Source organism: Brienomyrus brachyistius, chromosome 1 (genome assembly GCF_023856365.1).
Source record: "Brienomyrus brachyistius isolate T26 chromosome 1, BBRACH_0.4, whole genome shotgun sequence".
Lineage (NCBI taxonomy): Eukaryota > Metazoa > Chordata > Actinopteri > Osteoglossiformes > Mormyridae > Brienomyrus > Brienomyrus brachyistius.
The window spans coordinates 45,994,346-46,013,470 of record NC_064533.1 but is presented as its reverse complement, the minus strand read 5'-3'; the positions used below and the strand labels follow the sequence as shown (position 1 = coordinate 46,013,470).

Sequence of the window (19,125 nt, the reverse complement as noted above, 5' to 3'; positions counted from 1 at the left end):
GTTCTTGATTATATAGCATGTCCTGGTCGTTACAATCAAGACGACTTGTGCTGAAACATTTATTTTTCAAAAAAATTCAGTAATGTCAAATTCGGTCATTATCTACAGACAAACATTTTCAGGGAGGTAATTGTTGACACTGCTGGATATCCAAACTAGCGTATCTGTATACCCAGAATGCAGTGCGGCTTCGGCGCAACAACAACACGCCGCCATTTTCAGCAGTCAGGGCAAGCATAAAGGCGCAGGGCGCTGCAGGAATTGGGTCACAGTGCGGAAATTGGACGAAAACAAGGCGTCTGACGTGCCGTCGAGAGCTGACAGCCACCTAGCACCACTGCGCATCGACAGAGAGCCTAATGAATGTAATCGACCGGTCTGCTCGAATGAGGTTTCATAGCGCAGGGCCGGGTTGATGTCGAAGGCGATCTTGTTTTCCCACTGCGCTTCAATATAAACACGATAAAGCAGGTAAGTGGGGCGGGCAGCCAGTCAGTCCCGACGTCTAATTAACCAGCACAACGTATGGCCGCGGTGTTGCGAAAGCTGACCGGGTTCGTTACACCGACTGCTAGCGGTAGCTGTCGCTGCTAATGTTACGACGGCGGTTATTATGGTTAATATGGAGCTGCGACATATGTGGCGGCTGGCTAGCGGCTAACTAGCCTCGTTAGCTGTTCGCAGTGTTTATTTACCGAGCAGCAGGGTTGTGAAACTCCTTTGCTGCTAGCTGTTTTCTGATAAAGGCGTAACGTAACCAGGTTTAGAAGAAGAGTTAGCGTGCTAAGACTGAATCGGGAGTTTGTAAAAAAACTGTAGTTATTACTAAAAGCGAGGTTCGGATGTTCAGTTTGTAGGCGTTAACCTGATCGCTGGCTGGGCGAGTGGCCTCCTCGTCGTTGAACTGTTTTGATTATTCCCATGAACTGTTATATTTTGAATAAATGGAAATACCTTTTGTATACGCATTGTTTTCTAGTATCACTGAATATCGCTTACTCAAATGGATCATATTAGAATATTAACATTAAAACAATTTTAACGATGTCTCAGTAGAATGAAGAGAGGTCTAAAAGGAGATGAGGATTGCAGCTCCTCCGCTGAGGGACCACTGGAGGCCTGTAAGAAAGGGCGGCTGCTGAATCAGGAGCCCGATGAAGTCGTTTCCAACTGGGGCCGCCTGCCCCAGGAGATCCTGCTGCACGTGTTTCAGTACCTGCCGCTGCTGGACCGGGCCTACGCCTCGCAGGTGTGCCGCAGCTGGAACCAGGCCTTCCACATGCCGGAGCTGTGGCGCTGCTTTGAGTTCGAACTGAACCAGCCTGCGAGCTCCTACCTGAAGGCCACCCACCCGGACCTCATCAAGCAGATCATCAAGAGGCACTCCAACCACCTGCAGTACGTCAGCTTCAAGGTGCCCAAGCCGCAACCTCCAGCATCCTGAGGGGTCCTCCCTGCCGAGACCTACTGCCCTGTCATGCTGACCACAGTCAGGCTTTCTGATGATTGCAGCTGCACTTCAAAGGAATCCATATTACTTAGCAAAAATAGTCCTAGTTGAATTTAAAAATTCATTTTCAAAGGCATCTAAAGATAAATCTCTACCGATCCCACACTGGGTAAATTTACTTGTTACAACAGCCTAAAGATAAAGACGACAAACCAAAAGAAACTACGACAATAGAGATAAATAAGAAAAATATATGAGAAATTTGCACACACGATTGCACATATGCAGAGGGTAATTGCAGATATGACACAGAGCATTTTTTTTCCCACATGTATACCCTTTTACAATTATTTGTTTATTGAATTCAATTTTTCTGAGACTTCATTAACTGAACTGAGTGATAACTAACACATTCTAGCCTTTGGATGTGCTTCCTGTATCCTGTGGGGTGATGAGGGCGGTTGACCGTTTCCATGTGCTAAATCCATGTTGAGTTGAGTATACACATCTTCTGTAGCAACGTGTGTGTGTCTGTCTGCGGGTATCCAGGTGGACAGCAGCACCGAGTCGGCTGAGGCCGCCTGTGACATCCTCTCACAGCTGGTTAACTGCTCCCTCAAAACTTTGGGCCTCATCTCCACAGCCAGGCCAAGCTTCATGGAAATGCCAAAGGTACCCTGCCCCCCTCGTCGGTGCTCCGAAATGTGTGTTTGCTGCCGGTCTCTCCCACACACTAACCTGAGACTTTCTCTCTTCGCCAGTCACATTTTATTTCCGCCTTGACGGTGGTGTTCGTCAACTCCAAGTCGCTGTCGTCCCTGAAGATCGACGACACGCCGGTCGACGACCCGTCCCTTAAGGTCCTGGTGGCCAACAACAGCGACACGCTTAAGCTGCTGAAGATGAGCAGCTGTCCTCATGTCTCTCCTGCAGGTGAGCACCCGCGGCGGGGAGAGCCCGCTTTGCCACAGTGTGAAGGTGCACTGGGGGGCAGTGCAAAGGTCCATTTGATGTCACCTCCGTAACACAGATAAAATGTCATTTATTTCTAATGTAATATGTAAAGTTTGAGGATTCGTCTATATTCAGTCCAAAAGATTACATGAAAGGATATGCAAATTGACTGACACTTATTCATTTATCTGTTTTAATCCAAAGCAATTTAAGTAGGGGGAAGGATTACGATATATGTGTGGAATTTGAAACCACAGCCTTTGCTTTATCCCATTGACAATGTTTGACATAGCTCACTGCACATGCAAGTTTATTTTGTAAACAATGAAAATGACTTCCTGTACCCAGGTTTGCTTGCGCAGTTAATATTTTCGGCTCCTATAGTGTAAAAACAGGCAGTTGGGTAGATTAATATCTCTAAATCGCCCCTATTGTGTGATTGTGTATGTTAGACTGGCATTGATGGATGTCCCGTGCCTGGTTTCCTGTGATTACTGGGATGGGCGTCCCTGGATATGGGGGTTAGGGAGAAGCAGCACGTGACATTCCTCTCCGCAGACATTTGCCCTGTCATGTGAGAAGTGGTAAAACAATATGAGCACATCATAATTATTTTTATAGCACTGTTTGGATATATATGGCAGTTAGCAACAGATAGTGGGTATGCAGAAGGTGTGGAAACTGAGGCGAAGATGGGTTGGGCAGATTGTCCTGCTGGATGTATTGGTGAGGGCAGTAGGTTGTTTGCCCTGTAAATGTCAAAGGCAGGTGGAATTTGTGATTGCAGTTGATGCTGTGTAAACAGCATGCGTGACACGTGAGTGTTTGTGCAGCACGTGCAGCTCCCATCGTCTGTGCTGTGTTTGCAGGGATCCTCTGCGTGGCAGACCAGTGTCACGGCTTGAGAGAGCTGGCCCTGAACTACCACTTGCTGAGCGACGAGCTGCTGCTGGCGTTGTCCTCAGAGAAGCACGTGCACCTGGAGCACCTGCGCATCGACGTGGTGAGCGAGAACCCGGGCCAGACGCAGTTCCACACCATCAAGAGGAGCAGCTGGGACGCCATGGTGCGCCACTCGCCCAAGTTCAACCTGGTCATGTACTTCTTCCTGTACGAGGATGAGTTCGGGCCCTTCTTCCGCGACGAGATCCCCGTCACGCACCTCTACTTCGGTCGCTCGGTGAGCAAGGACGTGTTGGGCCGCGTGGGCCTGACGTGCCCGCGCTTGGTCGAGCTGGTGGTGTGCGCCAATGGGCTGAGGCCCCTGGATGAGGAGCTGATCCGCATCGCCCAGCGCTGCCAGCACCTGTCCGCCATCGGCCTGGGCGAGTGCGAGGTCTCCTGCAGCGCCTTCGTCGAGTTCGTCAAGATGTGCGGCCGCCGCCTCTCCCAGCTCTCCATCATGGAGGAGGTTCTTATTCCCGACCACAAGTACAGCCTGGATGAGATCCACTGGGAGGTGTCCAAGCACTTGGGCCGGGTCTGGTTCCCCGATATGATGCCTACCTGGTAGATCATTCCCAGAAGCCTCCTCGAGCTCAGCGTTTCATCCCGGCACATCAGTAACCGAGACCCGCAAATCAGACGACACTAACAGACCCGATTCTCCACATATATCCTAAAATGTGGAATTCAGACATTTTCTACCTTTGTAAATGCTGTTATGGGCCGTTTTTGGTCAGTTAATATCCACCCCTTCTTTGAATATATTGAGCTATGTATATACATTTTATTTTAAGCTTATTTTCTCGATTGGTTTGTGGAATGTAGTATGGGCAGTGTGTTTGTGTTAGTTTGTCTGCCGCTTCAAATACAGCACATGGAAGGAGCAAACTTTTGCTAAGAGAGAGTTCTTTGGGGGGGGGGGTTACTTTATTCAGTGACAGAAAGGTAGTTTTTAAAGTCGTCACGTTATGGTTATGCGAGTTGGCTTTTTTCAACAAATGAAGGCAGTGTGCCATGTGCTGATTGGCTGAGGGTTAATGGTCCTGTAATTAACACCCCAGCCATGTCATCACTCTCAGCATGTGTACTTAAGTTTTTTTTATCGGTTTTTTTTTTGTCTTGCCACATAAAATTCAAAACTTTTTAATGACAATTAGTGAAATGTTTTTCAAGAAAATTTTAGAATGTATTTTCCATAACCTGAAGCACCTTATACTGATACCAAATGATGTACAATATTAACGAAGGGATTTCTTTTAAAATATTTCAGTAGTGGTCAAATGACTAGAATGAAAGCCGGCTTTTCTCTCGCACTGTTTTGTGTTTTCTGTCATATGGACTTATCCAGCTACAAACAAAAAAACGGTGATATAAAGCAATAAAACGATTCGACAAAAAAAATAAGCTCCTTACAGACAGGAATAAGTACCTGAGCGTGGATGCTGAGTTCTGCTTTGGTACTTTTCATAGTCTGTGTGTGTGTGTGTGTGTGTGTGTGTGTGTGTGTGTGTGTGTGTGTGTGTGTGTGTACGCTGCCATTGGCTTTTGAGTAAATGAATACATTAAAACACTTTGGGGGAAAATCAAATGTGTAATTTAAAAAATTTCGATAAGCAGATGTGGATCTGTTGCAGGTTTTGACTTTTTTTTTTGCCCTTTGCCCATTGTACTCACTCTGCTGCTGGTGGCTTGGCCTGTATATTTACCTTACAGTTTTACTGTTGGGCCAGAAGAGAAGATATTTACACTTAAGTTACTACGCCCAATGACATTTGGCAAAATGTTTATCCTGGTCTAGAGGAGGGGGTCCCGAAGTCCAGGCCGGGGTACATCCTAGATGGGGTAGCAGTCCAGGGCTAGTCAGTCTAACTGCACATGTTTGGACTGCATGAGGAAATGTGCTCAGCGTGGGGGGAGCATGCAGGCCCCAAACATGTGGAGTAGAGGGTTAGGGTTCAGGCAGCAGTGAAAACCACCCAAATGAGTGAAATTCTTTAATTTTTCCTTTAAGAAGGAAGTTCTGTCTGTTTTGTATGTAAAATGCTGTGTGTTTGAGAATAGAAATGTAAATGTAATTATTTCACCACTGCACCCTCTGTCAGGGTGTGACCTTTCATAGTTATGGTTGGTGTCTTTTATACACGAGTGGGATGGCAGTGATCTTTTCAGTGGATGGATTTTCACTTTTTACTTTCCTAGGTACTGGATTTGATTTTTTTTTTCTTTGTTATTTATTGATATAATACATCTGCTTTTGTATTATCACTGATCATTTTATGTATAATTGTAAGTTAGTGTAGGAACGGTGAGTCTTGGTGTAGATGTGGTGAAATCTATAAAAGTTATGCTAGTGCAGGTAAATTTATGTTTATCTTGGGTTTTCAGTTTGTAGATATTTTACGTATTTGTATGGACGTCATAATCTTAAAATGAAGAACTGCAACACAGTCCATCTTCTAATGGCAACTGGCTAATAACTTGCAGCCGGATTTGATTCATTTATTAATGCCACAACATTTGGTTTATATAATCTATAGGACTAGGATTAGTTTGTGCAGTGCCCGTATTCACACAATATTGGAAGAGAGTCAACAAATCGGCTTTCATTCAACATTGTTGGACCTTTAAAATTGATCAGTTGTTTTTTTGCGGAGTTGGAAAGTCCAGGTCCAGTAAAAATCCAGACCAAGATTTTGTTCCAACCAACTAATTGAGTATGAAGAGTCACAGAAAACTCAACTGGTTGGTTCACACAAAATTGTGGTCTGGGTTTTCACTTTCTGGACTTGGACTTTCCACCTCTGCATGAGTGTAGGCAGTACACTTACTTAGAACATCCTTCCTTTTTCCTAACCCCCGCTGTGTTAGTAAATTTTGTATGAGCCTTGATTAAAAATTGAATGCAGGAAAACAAAAATGTATATTTTTCTCATTGCACTTTACTGATGTATTCCCTTCCTTAGTAGCATTCCCTAAGTTAGTAGCATTCAGGATAGTTGTTTCCTATATGAGTTGCTGTTTGATTTCGCTCATTAAGAGTAAAGTGAGCTGTTAAGACATTTTTCAGGCTCAATTTGCTGTTCTTTGCCTCAGTATAGCAGCTGCTTAGTGAATTTTACAGAGTATTGGTAAGTCATGAAACAAAACCCAGTGTTTGTGGAAATGCTTTTTTGGGGAATAAACTTTGTGAATGTATGCTGATGTATTTGATTTTTTTTTTCTTTTGGTGTTTCATTTTTTTAAAAGATTAGAAGAATCCTTTATAGAAAGAGCTGTACATGAATTTACACTTAGTGCATTTTGCAGCTTTACACTACAATCAGTACTACTTATTAATCAAGTATAGTATATCCTGTATTTCACTGGTATTGGTGCAGAATGAAATTCTCTAGCTCAGCATTCAGAAATATGTTTGTGCTTCATTAATTCACAAAACAAGTCCACAATGCTGCCTTCCATACCTGCCTCCGGAACCACTCTGCCCTCTAGGAGCTACATTATACCAAGGTTTACTGCAATGCTACAGGTCCAAACATGTTTGCAGAAATTGGTTAGTTACAGCCTTAATAGTTAAGAGCATCTGCGTTGCATGACTTGCTGGCTCAACTCATATAATAGGAAAAAAATACCTCAAGACTTACTGAATAATTTGTCATATTTATAAAGCTGTTCTGAATGAGCCAACTAGCTTAGGTAAATTAACAATGATGATGATTGACAGAACCAAATGAGAGAGGCTGATTCAAACCTATGAACCCTGAATCCTGGACATTGCCCACCTAATGTGGCTTTACTCGGTCCTCGGGAATATATCCATTATTTCACAGCCTTGCACTGCATTCTACTACTCTGTTTATTTCTTACTTTCTGGGAAGTACCTCTGTCCTATCGCTTTACCGTTGTCACTGTCCATCATTTCTAGCTCCCTATCATACGGAACTGCGTAGGCGCAGTGTGGGGCTGTACCACTTAGAGAGTGGGGGAGCTCATTTACTCCCTTATATTATTGAGAGACTTAATCGCGACCATAGTGCCGTATAGTGGGTGTGTTGAGTTTGCATGCTGGAAAGTTGGTGGATATGCAGTTTCTGCTTCCACTTTCAAAAGCATATTAACGTACGTCTACAGCGAGCAGCATGAAACGTTTCCAGCTCTCCGCGACTTAACCTGACATTCTGGCATTGTTGCGTGGTACAGAAAAAGTACGTCCAAGGGTTTGTTTTTAAACTCTCAGTTGCAGTAACACAGCCGAGAGGTTAGAGGGCGACACAGCCATGTTGAAACCGAATTAGAGTTTGCTCCACTGACCAGAGCAAGTCCAGTGACTTTGTTGGGTGTCTGTCAGGGTCTGCGGAGTGTTTCGAAGCCGAAGTTAAAATGAGCAAACGCGTAGCTGTCGTGTTGGCTGGTTGTGGAGTATTCGATGGCAGTGAGATTCACGAGGCGTCGGCAGTGCTGGTCCATCTTAGTCGCGGTGGAGCAACTGTAAGTTTTCCCGATGCTTTTTGTCTTCATTCATGAGTACATTTCCCTGTGTTTGCTCAGACCCGGAATCGGTGTGTCGTTTGCAAGTTGCATAAACTCAGAGCAATTCTCATAACAGGGGTTGATATATAAATGAGAAATCGCCATATTTTTCAGGTGAAAATATTTGCCCCTAATATCGATCAAATGCACGTAGTGGACCATCTGAAGGGGGGCCCCACGGAGGAGAAGCGGAACGTGCTGGTGGAGAGTGCCAGGCTGGCAAGGGGCGATATCCAGGATCTGTCTCAGCTTGATGTTAATGAAATGGATGCTGTCGTTTTCCCTGGTATGGAACTTAAGCAGCTGAAACTCTAACTTTACTTGGTATGAAATTTGACTGTGAACGGCTTTACCCTTCAAATTGCTAGACAGCTGCTTTTCTGTAGCGTTTCTTGCATGCATGAGTGAGTATTCAATATGTTCCCCAAGGAAAGTTTGAACTCGGATCCGTCTGTCTGTCGGGATGGAGTGAGTGAAAATGGGTCTCCTTTAACGGAGCCAGAACAATCTTAAAACAAGTCTCAAACACCTATTGTTGGCTTATGGTGCAAAGTCATTAGGGATACAGCTGTGTCTTCTAATGAACCTTTTGGAGAAGTGTTGTGTTTTTAATCTGAGACATGATTTTCACTAACATTTTAACCCTTGGTAAAATTTTAAGACCTATAGTATTGTGCAAAAGTTTTTTTTTGTTTTGTTTTTTGTTTGGTAGCAAGTGTATGTTTGCTCATAAAAACAGTTGAATACAGGGAACTGAACAGTAACACAGTCAAAACTAGCTAGAATTTCTTCTGTTCCACAAAAAGTTACTGATATCTTGTTGGATGGCTAAATGAACAGCGCTTCAGTTCCCAAACCTCTCCTCAGGGGCACCCCAGCCATTCCAGGGATTCCTTACATTTCACCACCTGCTCTGTTAATTTAATCTAATTAGTTAAACAAGTCAGTGAGATATTGATTAGCCATGATAAATGATATGCTAGCGGTCGAGTCAAAAAGTAAATGGATATACTGGATGGTTATTGCAAAGGCTGGGGTGACTTTAGGAGAGGTTTTGAAATGGAGCTTTGACAGACACACCGTCATAGTTTTACCCCGATCCAAAGGTCATTTAATATTATTTTCTTTGACTACCAAAGACTTTTGCACAGCAGTCTATCTAGCTTGGGAACACTTTAACAGGCCCTCAGACCACTGACCTATTCTCTCTTCGTCTGTGATCTCTTGTGTATCTTAAATGCTTTTTTCACTTGTTTGTGTCTCTTCTCTTAGCTTCTTGCAAAGTTTGTTGTGTTTTGTACAGCTCTTGCTCCGGATCTAACTTGCACTAGTTGCTGGTTATTCCCTGGAAGCTCAGCACTCAGCATCTCCCTGACCCCTGTATGCCTGTATCGTACCATCTGCCTTGCGTAATCATCACCTTGGAGACACCAATTTCCAAATTTTCGCCAGGTGGTTTTGGGGGTGGCGAAGAACCTCTGCACCTGGGCGGTGGAGGGGAAGGATTGCTCTGTGAACGATGAGGTCAGAAGCACGCTGGAATCGTTCCGTAATCAGAACAAGCCCATCGGCCTTTGCTGCATCTCTCCGGTCCTGGCCGCCAAAGTGTTCCCAGGGTGTGAGGTCACCGTGGGTCACAAGCAGGATGACAGGCAAGCTTGGGCCCTCCGTCTACATGCAGTAACAATGTACTGAACACTAGGTGGCACACTTTGCATATATTTTAGGGCAAATGGTAGTTTATTTCAATTATTTACATTATAATAGTGGTCAGTCCTTTCCCATTTTTAGATGATTCAGCAGTGCTAGGGATCTACAATCCATGAAAGGTGATTTTATGTGTAGGGCAGCGCTTCATCATGCCGCTATTTGCCAGGTCACCTGATGTCCCAGCCACCGCAGAGGCTATTACCCAGCTGGGCTCCAAGCACATCTGCAAGAAGGTGAATGAGACCCACGTTGATGAGAAGAATAAGATCGTCACCACCTGCGCTTTCATGTGCAAGGCGCCGCTCCACGAGATTTTTGATGGGATCGGGGTGATGGTGCAGGACTTACTCAAGCTTGCGTAATCCCTGCGAGGAAACTCCACACTCCAGTGATATGTCTTTGTAATACACCAAATGTATTGCAACAGCAGATATTTTTGTGGCGTTATGTAGCGGTTAACCAGATCAGTGTAAAAAAAAAAAAAAAAAAAACTATTGCTGTATGTGTGCATTTTACTCTGTGTTCCTGTAGGATTTTCCTGTATAGAGCAAATTTCAAGTTTTTTGACTTGCATTTACAGAGTATAGTGTGCAGCAACTGCGACAAATAAATTCAAATGGCAGTGAAGGTCCTTCTGAACTGGACTCTTTTGTGAAAGCAAACACTGTTTATTGATTTGTAAGAGTAATCGAACATAATTTAGTAATGTAAACTAACACCTAGAATATATTAGTCTCTAAGTTAAGAATTATGCACAAAAAAGCTATACAATCATTTAAATAATTATACAGAATTAAATGATAGTGTTAGTCATTACATGGAGTAGTGGTGGGGGGGGGGGGGGCAGTGTTCCTGTGATCGGAATGTTGTTGCTTCAAATCCCAAAGTCGGCAAAGTCAGGTCACTGTTGGGCTTTTGAGCAAGGAGCTTAACCCCAAATTGATCGGGAACTGTCTGACCCCAATTTCAAGTGACTGTATGTCACCTTGGATCAAAGCATTTGCTGAACACTGTAACTAGAATATTGAATCTAAAATGCTGAGCAATATTGCTTTTTTTGTATACATGTGTTTTTAGTTCAGTTTTCCAGGTTTTTGGAGAATGCAATTTAGGCACCACAGACTGAGGCTCCTCGGGCTGATTGATCGGTCGTTTGAAGGCATGAGCTGAGCACTGTGCAGTCTGGGATGTTCTCTAAATCATCTATAATGCTGACAATGTCCTCGGCCACTTCCAGAGAGAGTACGGTGGTAGCATTAGCATTGAACTTCCTCACCAAGTCCACCTGCTTCAGTGGGTTCCTCCAGTGACCGTAAAAGGTGTCACACCTCGCAGTCTGGATTCTCCCATCTGCTGTCTGAACTTGAACCTCACAGTACATCTTGTCAAAGTTTGAGGGATTGTCCTCTGGGTTCTCTATCTGGGTCGTGAGCAGAAGGTCCTTTAGGGACTTTCTCTCAATTTGGGCATTGGTGAAGGAATCCGTGGACACGTGGCCGTCCAGCAACGCCGAGCAGCCGTTGAACTGAAAGGAGTGCCTGGCTTCGTGCTCGGTCTTGGGGAATGGACAGTCTATGTACTTGGACTTGGGCACTCGCAGTGTCACCTTCCTGACCTGACCGAAATCAAAGTTGGGGTCTTCCCCGAGCAATTTCTCTCGGACGGCGGCCGCTGCCTCGGCGACCCAGTGCATCCCCAAGTGCGCCGGGAAACGTTTGAAGGCCACATCTTGATCCTCTAGGACCCACCTGAAGGACCCCCCACACGTGCCACTGGGAATCTCTGTTGGCGTATAATCTTTGTAGAACACTCTGAACCCCGAGTCTATGTCAAGAATGTGTTTGTTGCCCTCTAAACCAAAGAGGGCCAGCAGGGAGGCCTCTAGACCCCTACGGGTGGCGTTGCCGATGTGAAGAGGTTTGGTCTGGGTGGCAGCGTTGGCCATAGGGGCACCTGCGTAGGAGGCGGCGATGCCCAACGCCTCCACGCACTGCGCTGAACTGAGACCCAGCAGCTTAGATGTAGCCGCTGTACTGCCCATCACACCAACCACCGATGGAGGGTGGAACCTAGAACAGATACCAGCATGGAAAGGTTTATTTTTTTTTAAATAACCTATGACTGTCGTGTTTTACCCAAAATCATATAAGCTCTTCATATGACACTCAAACGTACAATGCATATTAACTTAACGTGTCATTTGACGTATGAAATCAACATTATTTCAAACATATAGGTGCATTCGTGTACAAGGCATATTAAATTCGTGTTTTGTCAGTATTTGTTTTCATGCAGAATTCTCTGAATGCCCTCCATTGAATCATGGGCAGTGGTGCCATACAACTAGGGTGAGTATTTTGATAAGGAATCATTCAGTTGGTGCTTTCGTGTCGTTTTCTGCGAAGTCATCGTTCATGTCTAATTAAACCAACTGAATGTGGATAGATCTAACGTCTTTCATTAGAATAATATAAAAACAACAAGCAATAAACGTATTTCTTACTAAAGCCATATATTATCAGATACCGTAAAATGTAAAGTTCATATAAAGGTTTTATATTTCTCCTATAAGCTTTTCCATTGAATGCCTTACATGTTTTTTGGTATGAGTGTGGCTATAATCATACAACACTGATTTATGGTGATCATACAAAATATTTGGTAACGCTTTACATTAACTGCACATTCATAGTGCTTTTATATTGCATTCATAAAACATTCAGTACACCTTCATAATGTATTCATTAAGTATTCATAAAACATTCATAAACATCATGCATGTTTAACATCCTAACATCAACATCTGTAATATACATTAACAAACATTATAATTATGTAATTATTTAATGTCTGTTATTAATGTATATTAAAGCTGTTAAGGGATGTTAGGATGTTAAGGTGTATAGTACTTGCATGCTGCTTATGAATGTTCTATGAATGCATTATGAAGGTGCACTGAATGTTCTACGAATACATTATAAATGCATTATGAAGGTGCACTTCATGTAGAGCCTTACCAAATATATTATGTGTTCTCATATATATTTGACAAATGAAACATGCTGTTTTTTTTTTCATACGAATAGCGGGAGCGTGATGTCACATTCACCAGGAGGGCTCTGGTTGGATAGCGGATGGGGGCGGGGTACCGTTTGGGGATGTGCTGCGCCTCATTGGAGAATCTCATAAGACGCCCCTGCACCTCAATGCCAATGTTGAAGGCCAGTAGGAGTTGTAATCCAGAGGGCTTGTCGGGCAGCGTCTCGGCCAGGGCGAGAAGAGCCGGCAGCACCGCCCCCGAGGGGTGTGTGGCTGGATGCCAGGTGTCATCAAAGTCCATGGCGTGCACCTGCGGGGGGGGGGGGGGGGGGGGGAGCTGAGCTCTGACACTCTGATTCACACGCCCTGTTTTTTCGACGTGCACTTTCCCCATAACCATGGAAACAAGCTGCATCAGAGATGACAGCCGCTATAAATGAGGAAGGATGGTGTCTGCCAGTAAAATCAGTGACAAATTAAAAGTGCAATCTAAATATATATCGTGCTGCCTGTACTCAGTTATATTGTACTCAGACACTTGCATTTGTATGTCTTGTAGCCGAATTTCGATTCTAGGCTCTTTAAGTTAGGAATAAATATCTGTCTTTTCCCAACCAAAACCTTACTTTTGGAAAAATACTGAAGCCAGAAAAGCCAGTTCTGCAAAACGCAAAGTCCAAACTAGAAAATGAGGGAGCCGAGGAAAGGCAGATGATCACAAAGAAAGAGCATTCAAAGAGGTCAATGGCTGGGAATCAGCAATCAGCAAGATTTCACAAGAGCAGTTTGTATGGAGGGCTGGAAAAGAAGAACCATCTCAGAATATACAGACTTTTCTGGAAACCACGTGAGAGGCCTAGTTAAAATCCAAGCAAAGTGCAAAATTGAAATTGTCTGCACCACGAGGATGCCATTGGTGCAGTGAAGATTGATCATGGCAGAATGAGGCCATGGGAGTTTCCCCAACAACGGGGGCTGCGTATCTTCTTACAAGAAGAAGGAAAACCATGTGGAAGAAAGTACCAGAAAACTCCGCCTGCCCTCGGAAAAAGCGCACCTTTCACATACAGTACAGGATCACGGCGAGACTGAAGCGGGTGAAGAATAAAAGGTGAATGAGCGCTGATGTTAACCCCACTGAGAAGTTCGGAGATGAACTTGTAGTCAGCAAGTGGCAAGGTGAACTTCCTGGGGCAAATCTACCAAAAGGATGGATAAAGGTGATTTAAAGACGGCACCTAGTCTTTCAAGAAACAACTCAGGACTCGCTTATTTAAATCGGCTTTCTCAGAGTCTTAGCATTCATGTTTATGTGCTATTTATTTAGTTATTTTAGCTATTATTATTATTGTTGTAGTTGTTGTTATTATTATTAATATTATTATTATTGTCCTTTTATTAATCTATAGCATTGTTCCCTAAAGCATCTACTCTTTATTTTATTTAACTTAATTTCTCTGACTGTTGCTGGCTTATTTTTACTGTTTCATCGTATCACCCTGTTTTATTTTACTCTGTGGCACATTACAAATAAAATGCATTATTTTTAGCATTACTAACTCCAAGCCAGTGTGCGAAGCTCTTTTATACATAAACCCATTATTATGACTTTTGGGCAGGATTATCGTGCAGATTACAAATAAGAATATTATTGCATTGAGATGTTTTATTCTACAGATTTGCACTAACAGTTTCTTCAAATGTAGTTGCTGAGTGGAAATGCCATGTTAAGGATGAATATTTTTGCTAACAGATGACTCACTGCGATTCCATTGACGAAAGCGGAATACTGCGCTGGTAGACTGAGTCCCGGTCGTCCCCAAATGGAACTTTTCTCCTTGGCTTCATATTTCTGCAATAACAGAATTCTATAAGCATCACACACTGCTTACATTTGCTATTGCGATAAATTTTCCATGCATTTTCAGGCTGCTTTCATCCGGTGATGGTTGCGGTACCAATGAATTCCGAGTGTTAAAATATTTACTGAATGCGATGCTGTTTAATATGGAGCAAGAAGAGAGCAGCCAGGTCTGGCCTGTGCAAAAACTCCTCAAGTTAAGCCAAGGTGCCTACCCTGCTGTACTGGAGGGCCGTCTGGAAGACCGGGGTGCTGGTTCCCAGAAGGCCCACTCCGAGTGTGTCCAGGATCATGCGCTTACTTCTGCGGACCACAGTGTCAGTCAGGTGGTCGGTGGTCCAGCTGGAGATCGCAGCTCCAAAACTCTGAGTGACACTCTGTGCCAGTAGAATGAGCAAATAACACTGACACCATCAGAAAAGGGGTGAGGCTGTCATGCACGAAAAGCACATTATAGAACAGCTTCCAGTATGAAATGACTTTAAGTTTTAGTCACTATTTAAAATCACACTTCATCACACTTTTCACTATTGCATATTACTATTGTCCATTTGCTCTTTCTGTTTTTAGAAAATTCATTGATACAATATATGTAAAAATAACTGAGAAGCTCTCCAATAAGTGATACTATTTTGTTTGGAATATCAAAAGTTTGAGATAAATTACCTTGCGGAGCATGGTGCTCTTCTTTGCTCAAATGTCGGCTCAAAGACTTGGGAATGGATCGATTGGTCTGGCTTATAAACCTCTATGGCATGTTTCAAAGCTGGAATTTACATAATAACCCAAGACCACATGAAAGGATGGAAAAATCCAAGTCATTGTGCAAGTGAGACCAGATGATTACTTCCTGTAAAGTACAAAGTAAGTCACATGATGGCAAATGTTATCTCTCTGTTCATGTGGGTTTCATTTCATATAGAGCAAAATTCAGGTTGGGTTTTTGACTTAAATTTACAGAGTACAGAATGGAGTACAACGAAACATCTCACAATGAAGTCAACTTACAAGTAACGTTAAATAGTGAGTTAAAATTCATGGATACTAACAGTAATAATTCTGCACTTTTGTAAGGGCAGGTGTGTACAACGTACAGCTTGCGATGGGCTGAAATCCCGCATCCAGGATTCCACGATTTTCAGGTATCCCAGGCTCTGTGCTTCTTGGAATAGAATGCTGTAATCCTATGTTGGATTAATAGTATGGTAATTGGGTGACTGCATTTCCAGTACACAGTTGGTACAAGACCGGTTATTTCCCAGTAGAACAGTAAACTGTTTGAGTACAGGAAAAAACTACAGAAAAGTACAGTGACTTCATTAATGCCAACTAATGAAAAAAACTGGAATTGAGAAACATGGTCATAAAAGATCTGTATGTTTGTGCAATTTCAGTATTCTAGGAAAAAAGAACGTGATATTACACTCTTTTTTAAAACATGGGGAAATGAAACAAGCTGATGGTCATGGAAGCCGTTTTTATCGATCACGGTTGCAAGCTGACCTCAAACTGCACTGCCTGAATTTGAACATTGTTTATTGCCAAATTAAAGAACAAGCCTACGAGCTTTACGGGAATTACTGCAAAAATGCAAAGTAATTCAATATCGTGGGGGTTATGTTATGTTGTAGGAGGGAGATGGGAGAAGGACATTAAGACACAAAGGCGTGAAGTTCTGCAGAGTGAACCATACAAACTCACACGCAATCCGGAAACCAGAGGAGAACAGGACTGGAGGAAGAGTTTCGGTCCAAATGTTAAAACACCACTTTCTCTGTGGTCTACATTTTTATATGCATTTTCTTTCCTCTAAATGTTTTTAGTGACACTAGTTCGGAAGTCTGCCCTGCTCGCAGAGGAATACATGCCGTTTATTCATCTAGCGGATTCCAGATTAAATAATGGGATCGCAGAACAGGGACCTCATTAACAGAAAACTATGATTTTAAATTGAATGCCTAGTATATAATTCAATTGCATCAGTAGCTCAATTGTAACATGGCCTTCATGCCATATGTCTCTTGCCAGAATTCAAAACTCAACAGCAAGATAAAACAATTTTACCTTTATGTAAAATAAGGAGAATACATGCAAAAAATATAATTTAAGGAATAATAATAATACCTTTAAAGAACCACTCTTTTCCAAGTCTTGTTATAGACTATAGTATTAAACCCTGAGCTGAATGCCTGTCTGTTGCAGTTAGCCGAAGAGTTTGCCTTTAGACTGCTGAGCAAGTTGGAATATATTGTGGAAATGGGTACAACATTGGCAGAACATCTAAACTCCACACACACACACACACACACACACACACACAGATTTGTGATTATATCTTTGTGGGGACTCTCCATTCATGTGAGAGGGGAAACTCTAATCCCAATCTGATGAGCCTAACCCGATGAGCCTAACCTTAACCATAACTAACCAAACAAAATATGAGACTTTTGGCATTTTTAGGTTTTCAATTGTAGTCATGGGACTGAAAAAAATGGTCCCCACAATGTCACAATAACAGGTTTTTATCACATTGTGGGGACATTAGCTTCCAACAACGTAATACATACACACACACACACACAGAGGAAGGGTGTAGGGTGCTAGGCAACAGTACTATCCACTGAGTCACAGTGTGATCATGCTGAACCCTGTTATTATTAAACATGACCATGATTACTTACATCGTGGCAGGAATTTCCCTACTACTGCTTTATATAACTGTTGCAGATTTTCTTCATGTTGGTAAACGTCATTTCCAGTGTATGAATACAGAATTTACGTTTACAGCCTTCATGAATTCACAAATAGTTACTTCACTCTAAATCTGGCAGGAAAATCACCGCTATATTTTAATCATAAAGAGACCACTTTAAATCTCATCGGTATGATGGAATATGATGGGTAAAAAGTTTATTCGTTAAACAGTCTATTTATGTTTTAAGGACTGCATATATATATAAAATGTATATATAGAAAGGTGTCTATCTCAAGGAAATCATGAGTATTATAGTGATGCATAAAGCAAGGCATCTGCATGGTGTACAAACTCGGCCATCTTGCAGAATGGTGTGTAAGCTGCAACCTGAAACTCAATGTGGTCAAGACAGGGAAATGAGAGCCGTCTCCCACCACCAAGCCCCTGCCTGCCTTCCCCTGGATATTAATAGCCCAGCCGTATCTTTGGTCGAGTCATTCAAATTCCTGTGGACCAGCATCACCAGGACATTCATGTGGGACATGCAAGTCACCTCCATCATAAAGGACGGCCAGATATTTCTGCTCCTCCTACACCCTCTCAAGAAGCTCAACATCTCCCAATGTAGCCTGCTGAACTTCAACTCCTCATCAGCATCACTGGGAGTGTCACGACATCCTCCATCGCCTCCTACTTTTTTGCTCCCTCCAAGACCAGATTACAATGTGTGGTTTGATCAGTTGAGAAAATCACAGGCTGTCAGCCGCCAACCCAAGAAGACCTGTTCACTTGCAGAGTCAAGAGAAGAGCTGGAAAGATTGCTGTTGATTCCTTTCACCCAGGTAGTCACCTCATCACCAAACTGCCATTACAGAGGAGGTACAAGTGTATCACAACCTGGACCTCACATTATCTCTGCAGGTTCTTCTCCGTAGCCCTCCAGCTCCTAAATAAACTTGCCTAGTGCCTCAGGAATCCGTCACCAAGGTGCAATCCACTCCCCCAAAGACAATGCCTCTCTTCCCTTTGTCTGACATCTTCCCTCATGGTATATGTGCAATATTGTTTCAACTTGCACTACATTGAAAAACTGTTTTTGGTTCTTGCACTAGTTCTTATGTTAATTTATTGTCTTAGAAGTCTTACACTGTGTCTTCTGTAATGTTATGTACTTCATGCTTGGCATTGGACCACAAACATTCTGGAATGTTTGTACGTGCTGAAAATAAAGTGAGTTCTGAGTCCAATGTTTACCAGGCTCGCTCTGAGAAATGACTAATTTAAATGCAGCTCTGCCTGAAAGGGATGAGATACTGATTTTCAGTTGAGGAGTTTATAATGTTTTTTCTGTATAAATGTATGAATATCGTCTGTTTGGAGGTCAATGGGTGTTTTTCAGATAACTGCTCACTGTCCTGAAGCACACAACGAAAATGATTAAAACAATGACACCAGTATTTCACTTTTTCTCATACAGTCAAGTTTGTCAATTTTAGTAGCTTGGCAACTGAAAGCTAAATGTTGATATTGCTGCACAACTTTTGAGAACTTTTTCAAGGGACCTGAAGAGTAGGAAAAAAAGACTGCAATTAAATCAGTTATCACTCTTTACACTACCCTGGTGTTCCTCCTGTTACAAAACTAAATTTAACATTTCAGAATGACAGCACAGCAAGACATTGAGAAACAGCTCAGCAAAAACAGTGCTTTGAAGTAGGCTAAAAAGCAGAAGGGTTTTTATTTTAAAAATGAATCTGAGAATAGTTGGGTACTGTTCCATGTAGTATAGAAATGGTGTGAATTCACACACAAGGCAATGAGGAAGCATATTCTGACCTGCAATGTGTGTGTGTGTGTGGAGGAATAATGATGTGTGTTTGCTTACACGGGTACAATAAAGAACCATGGAAGAGTCATTTTTCACTCTGGAGACAATTTTCATAA

At 42.8% G+C, this 19,125-nt stretch overlaps 3 protein-coding genes across 4 annotated transcripts; 2 read left to right on the top strand and 1 right to left on the bottom strand.

The window, feature by feature from the left end:
* Positions 1-165: 165 nt before the first annotated feature.
* Positions 166-6,544, top strand: fbxl3a (F-box and leucine-rich repeat protein 3a). 2 transcript variants are annotated; one of them, XM_049022916.1, is made up of 5 exons: positions 166-471; positions 1,057-1,414; positions 2,000-2,122; positions 2,212-2,383; positions 3,274-6,544. In XM_049022916.1, the coding sequence occupies exons 2-5, from the start codon at positions 1,058-1,060 to the stop codon at positions 3,915-3,917; spliced, it is 1,296 nt and encodes a 431-aa protein (XP_048878873.1). In that variant the 5' UTR covers positions 166-471; position 1,057; the 3' UTR covers positions 3,918-6,544. The 2 variants fall into 2 exon arrangements, with proteins under 2 accessions (XP_048878873.1, XP_048878864.1); XM_049022907.1 differs by having other exon boundaries at positions 1,054-1,414.
* An 853-nt stretch (positions 6,545-7,397) lies between these two features.
* On the top strand, positions 7,398-10,213 carry zgc:162944 (uncharacterized protein LOC569993 homolog). Its single transcript, XM_049018534.1, is given in 5 exon segments — positions 7,398-7,834; positions 7,991-8,162; positions 9,329-9,336; positions 9,338-9,528; positions 9,753-10,213. Coding segments are annotated over 5 exon segments (675 nt in total). The 5' UTR covers positions 7,398-7,726; the 3' UTR covers positions 9,949-10,213.
* Positions 10,058-19,125, bottom strand: acod1 (aconitate decarboxylase 1). The gene is made up of 5 exons (XM_049018509.1): positions 15,153-19,125; positions 14,702-14,863; positions 14,388-14,477; positions 12,736-12,935; positions 10,058-11,655 (listed from the first exon to the last, which is right to left on the bottom strand). Exons 1-5 carry the CDS (start codon positions 15,162-15,164, stop codon positions 10,695-10,697), a joined length of 1,425 nt encoding a protein of 474 aa, XP_048874466.1. The 5' UTR covers positions 15,165-19,125; the 3' UTR covers positions 10,058-10,694.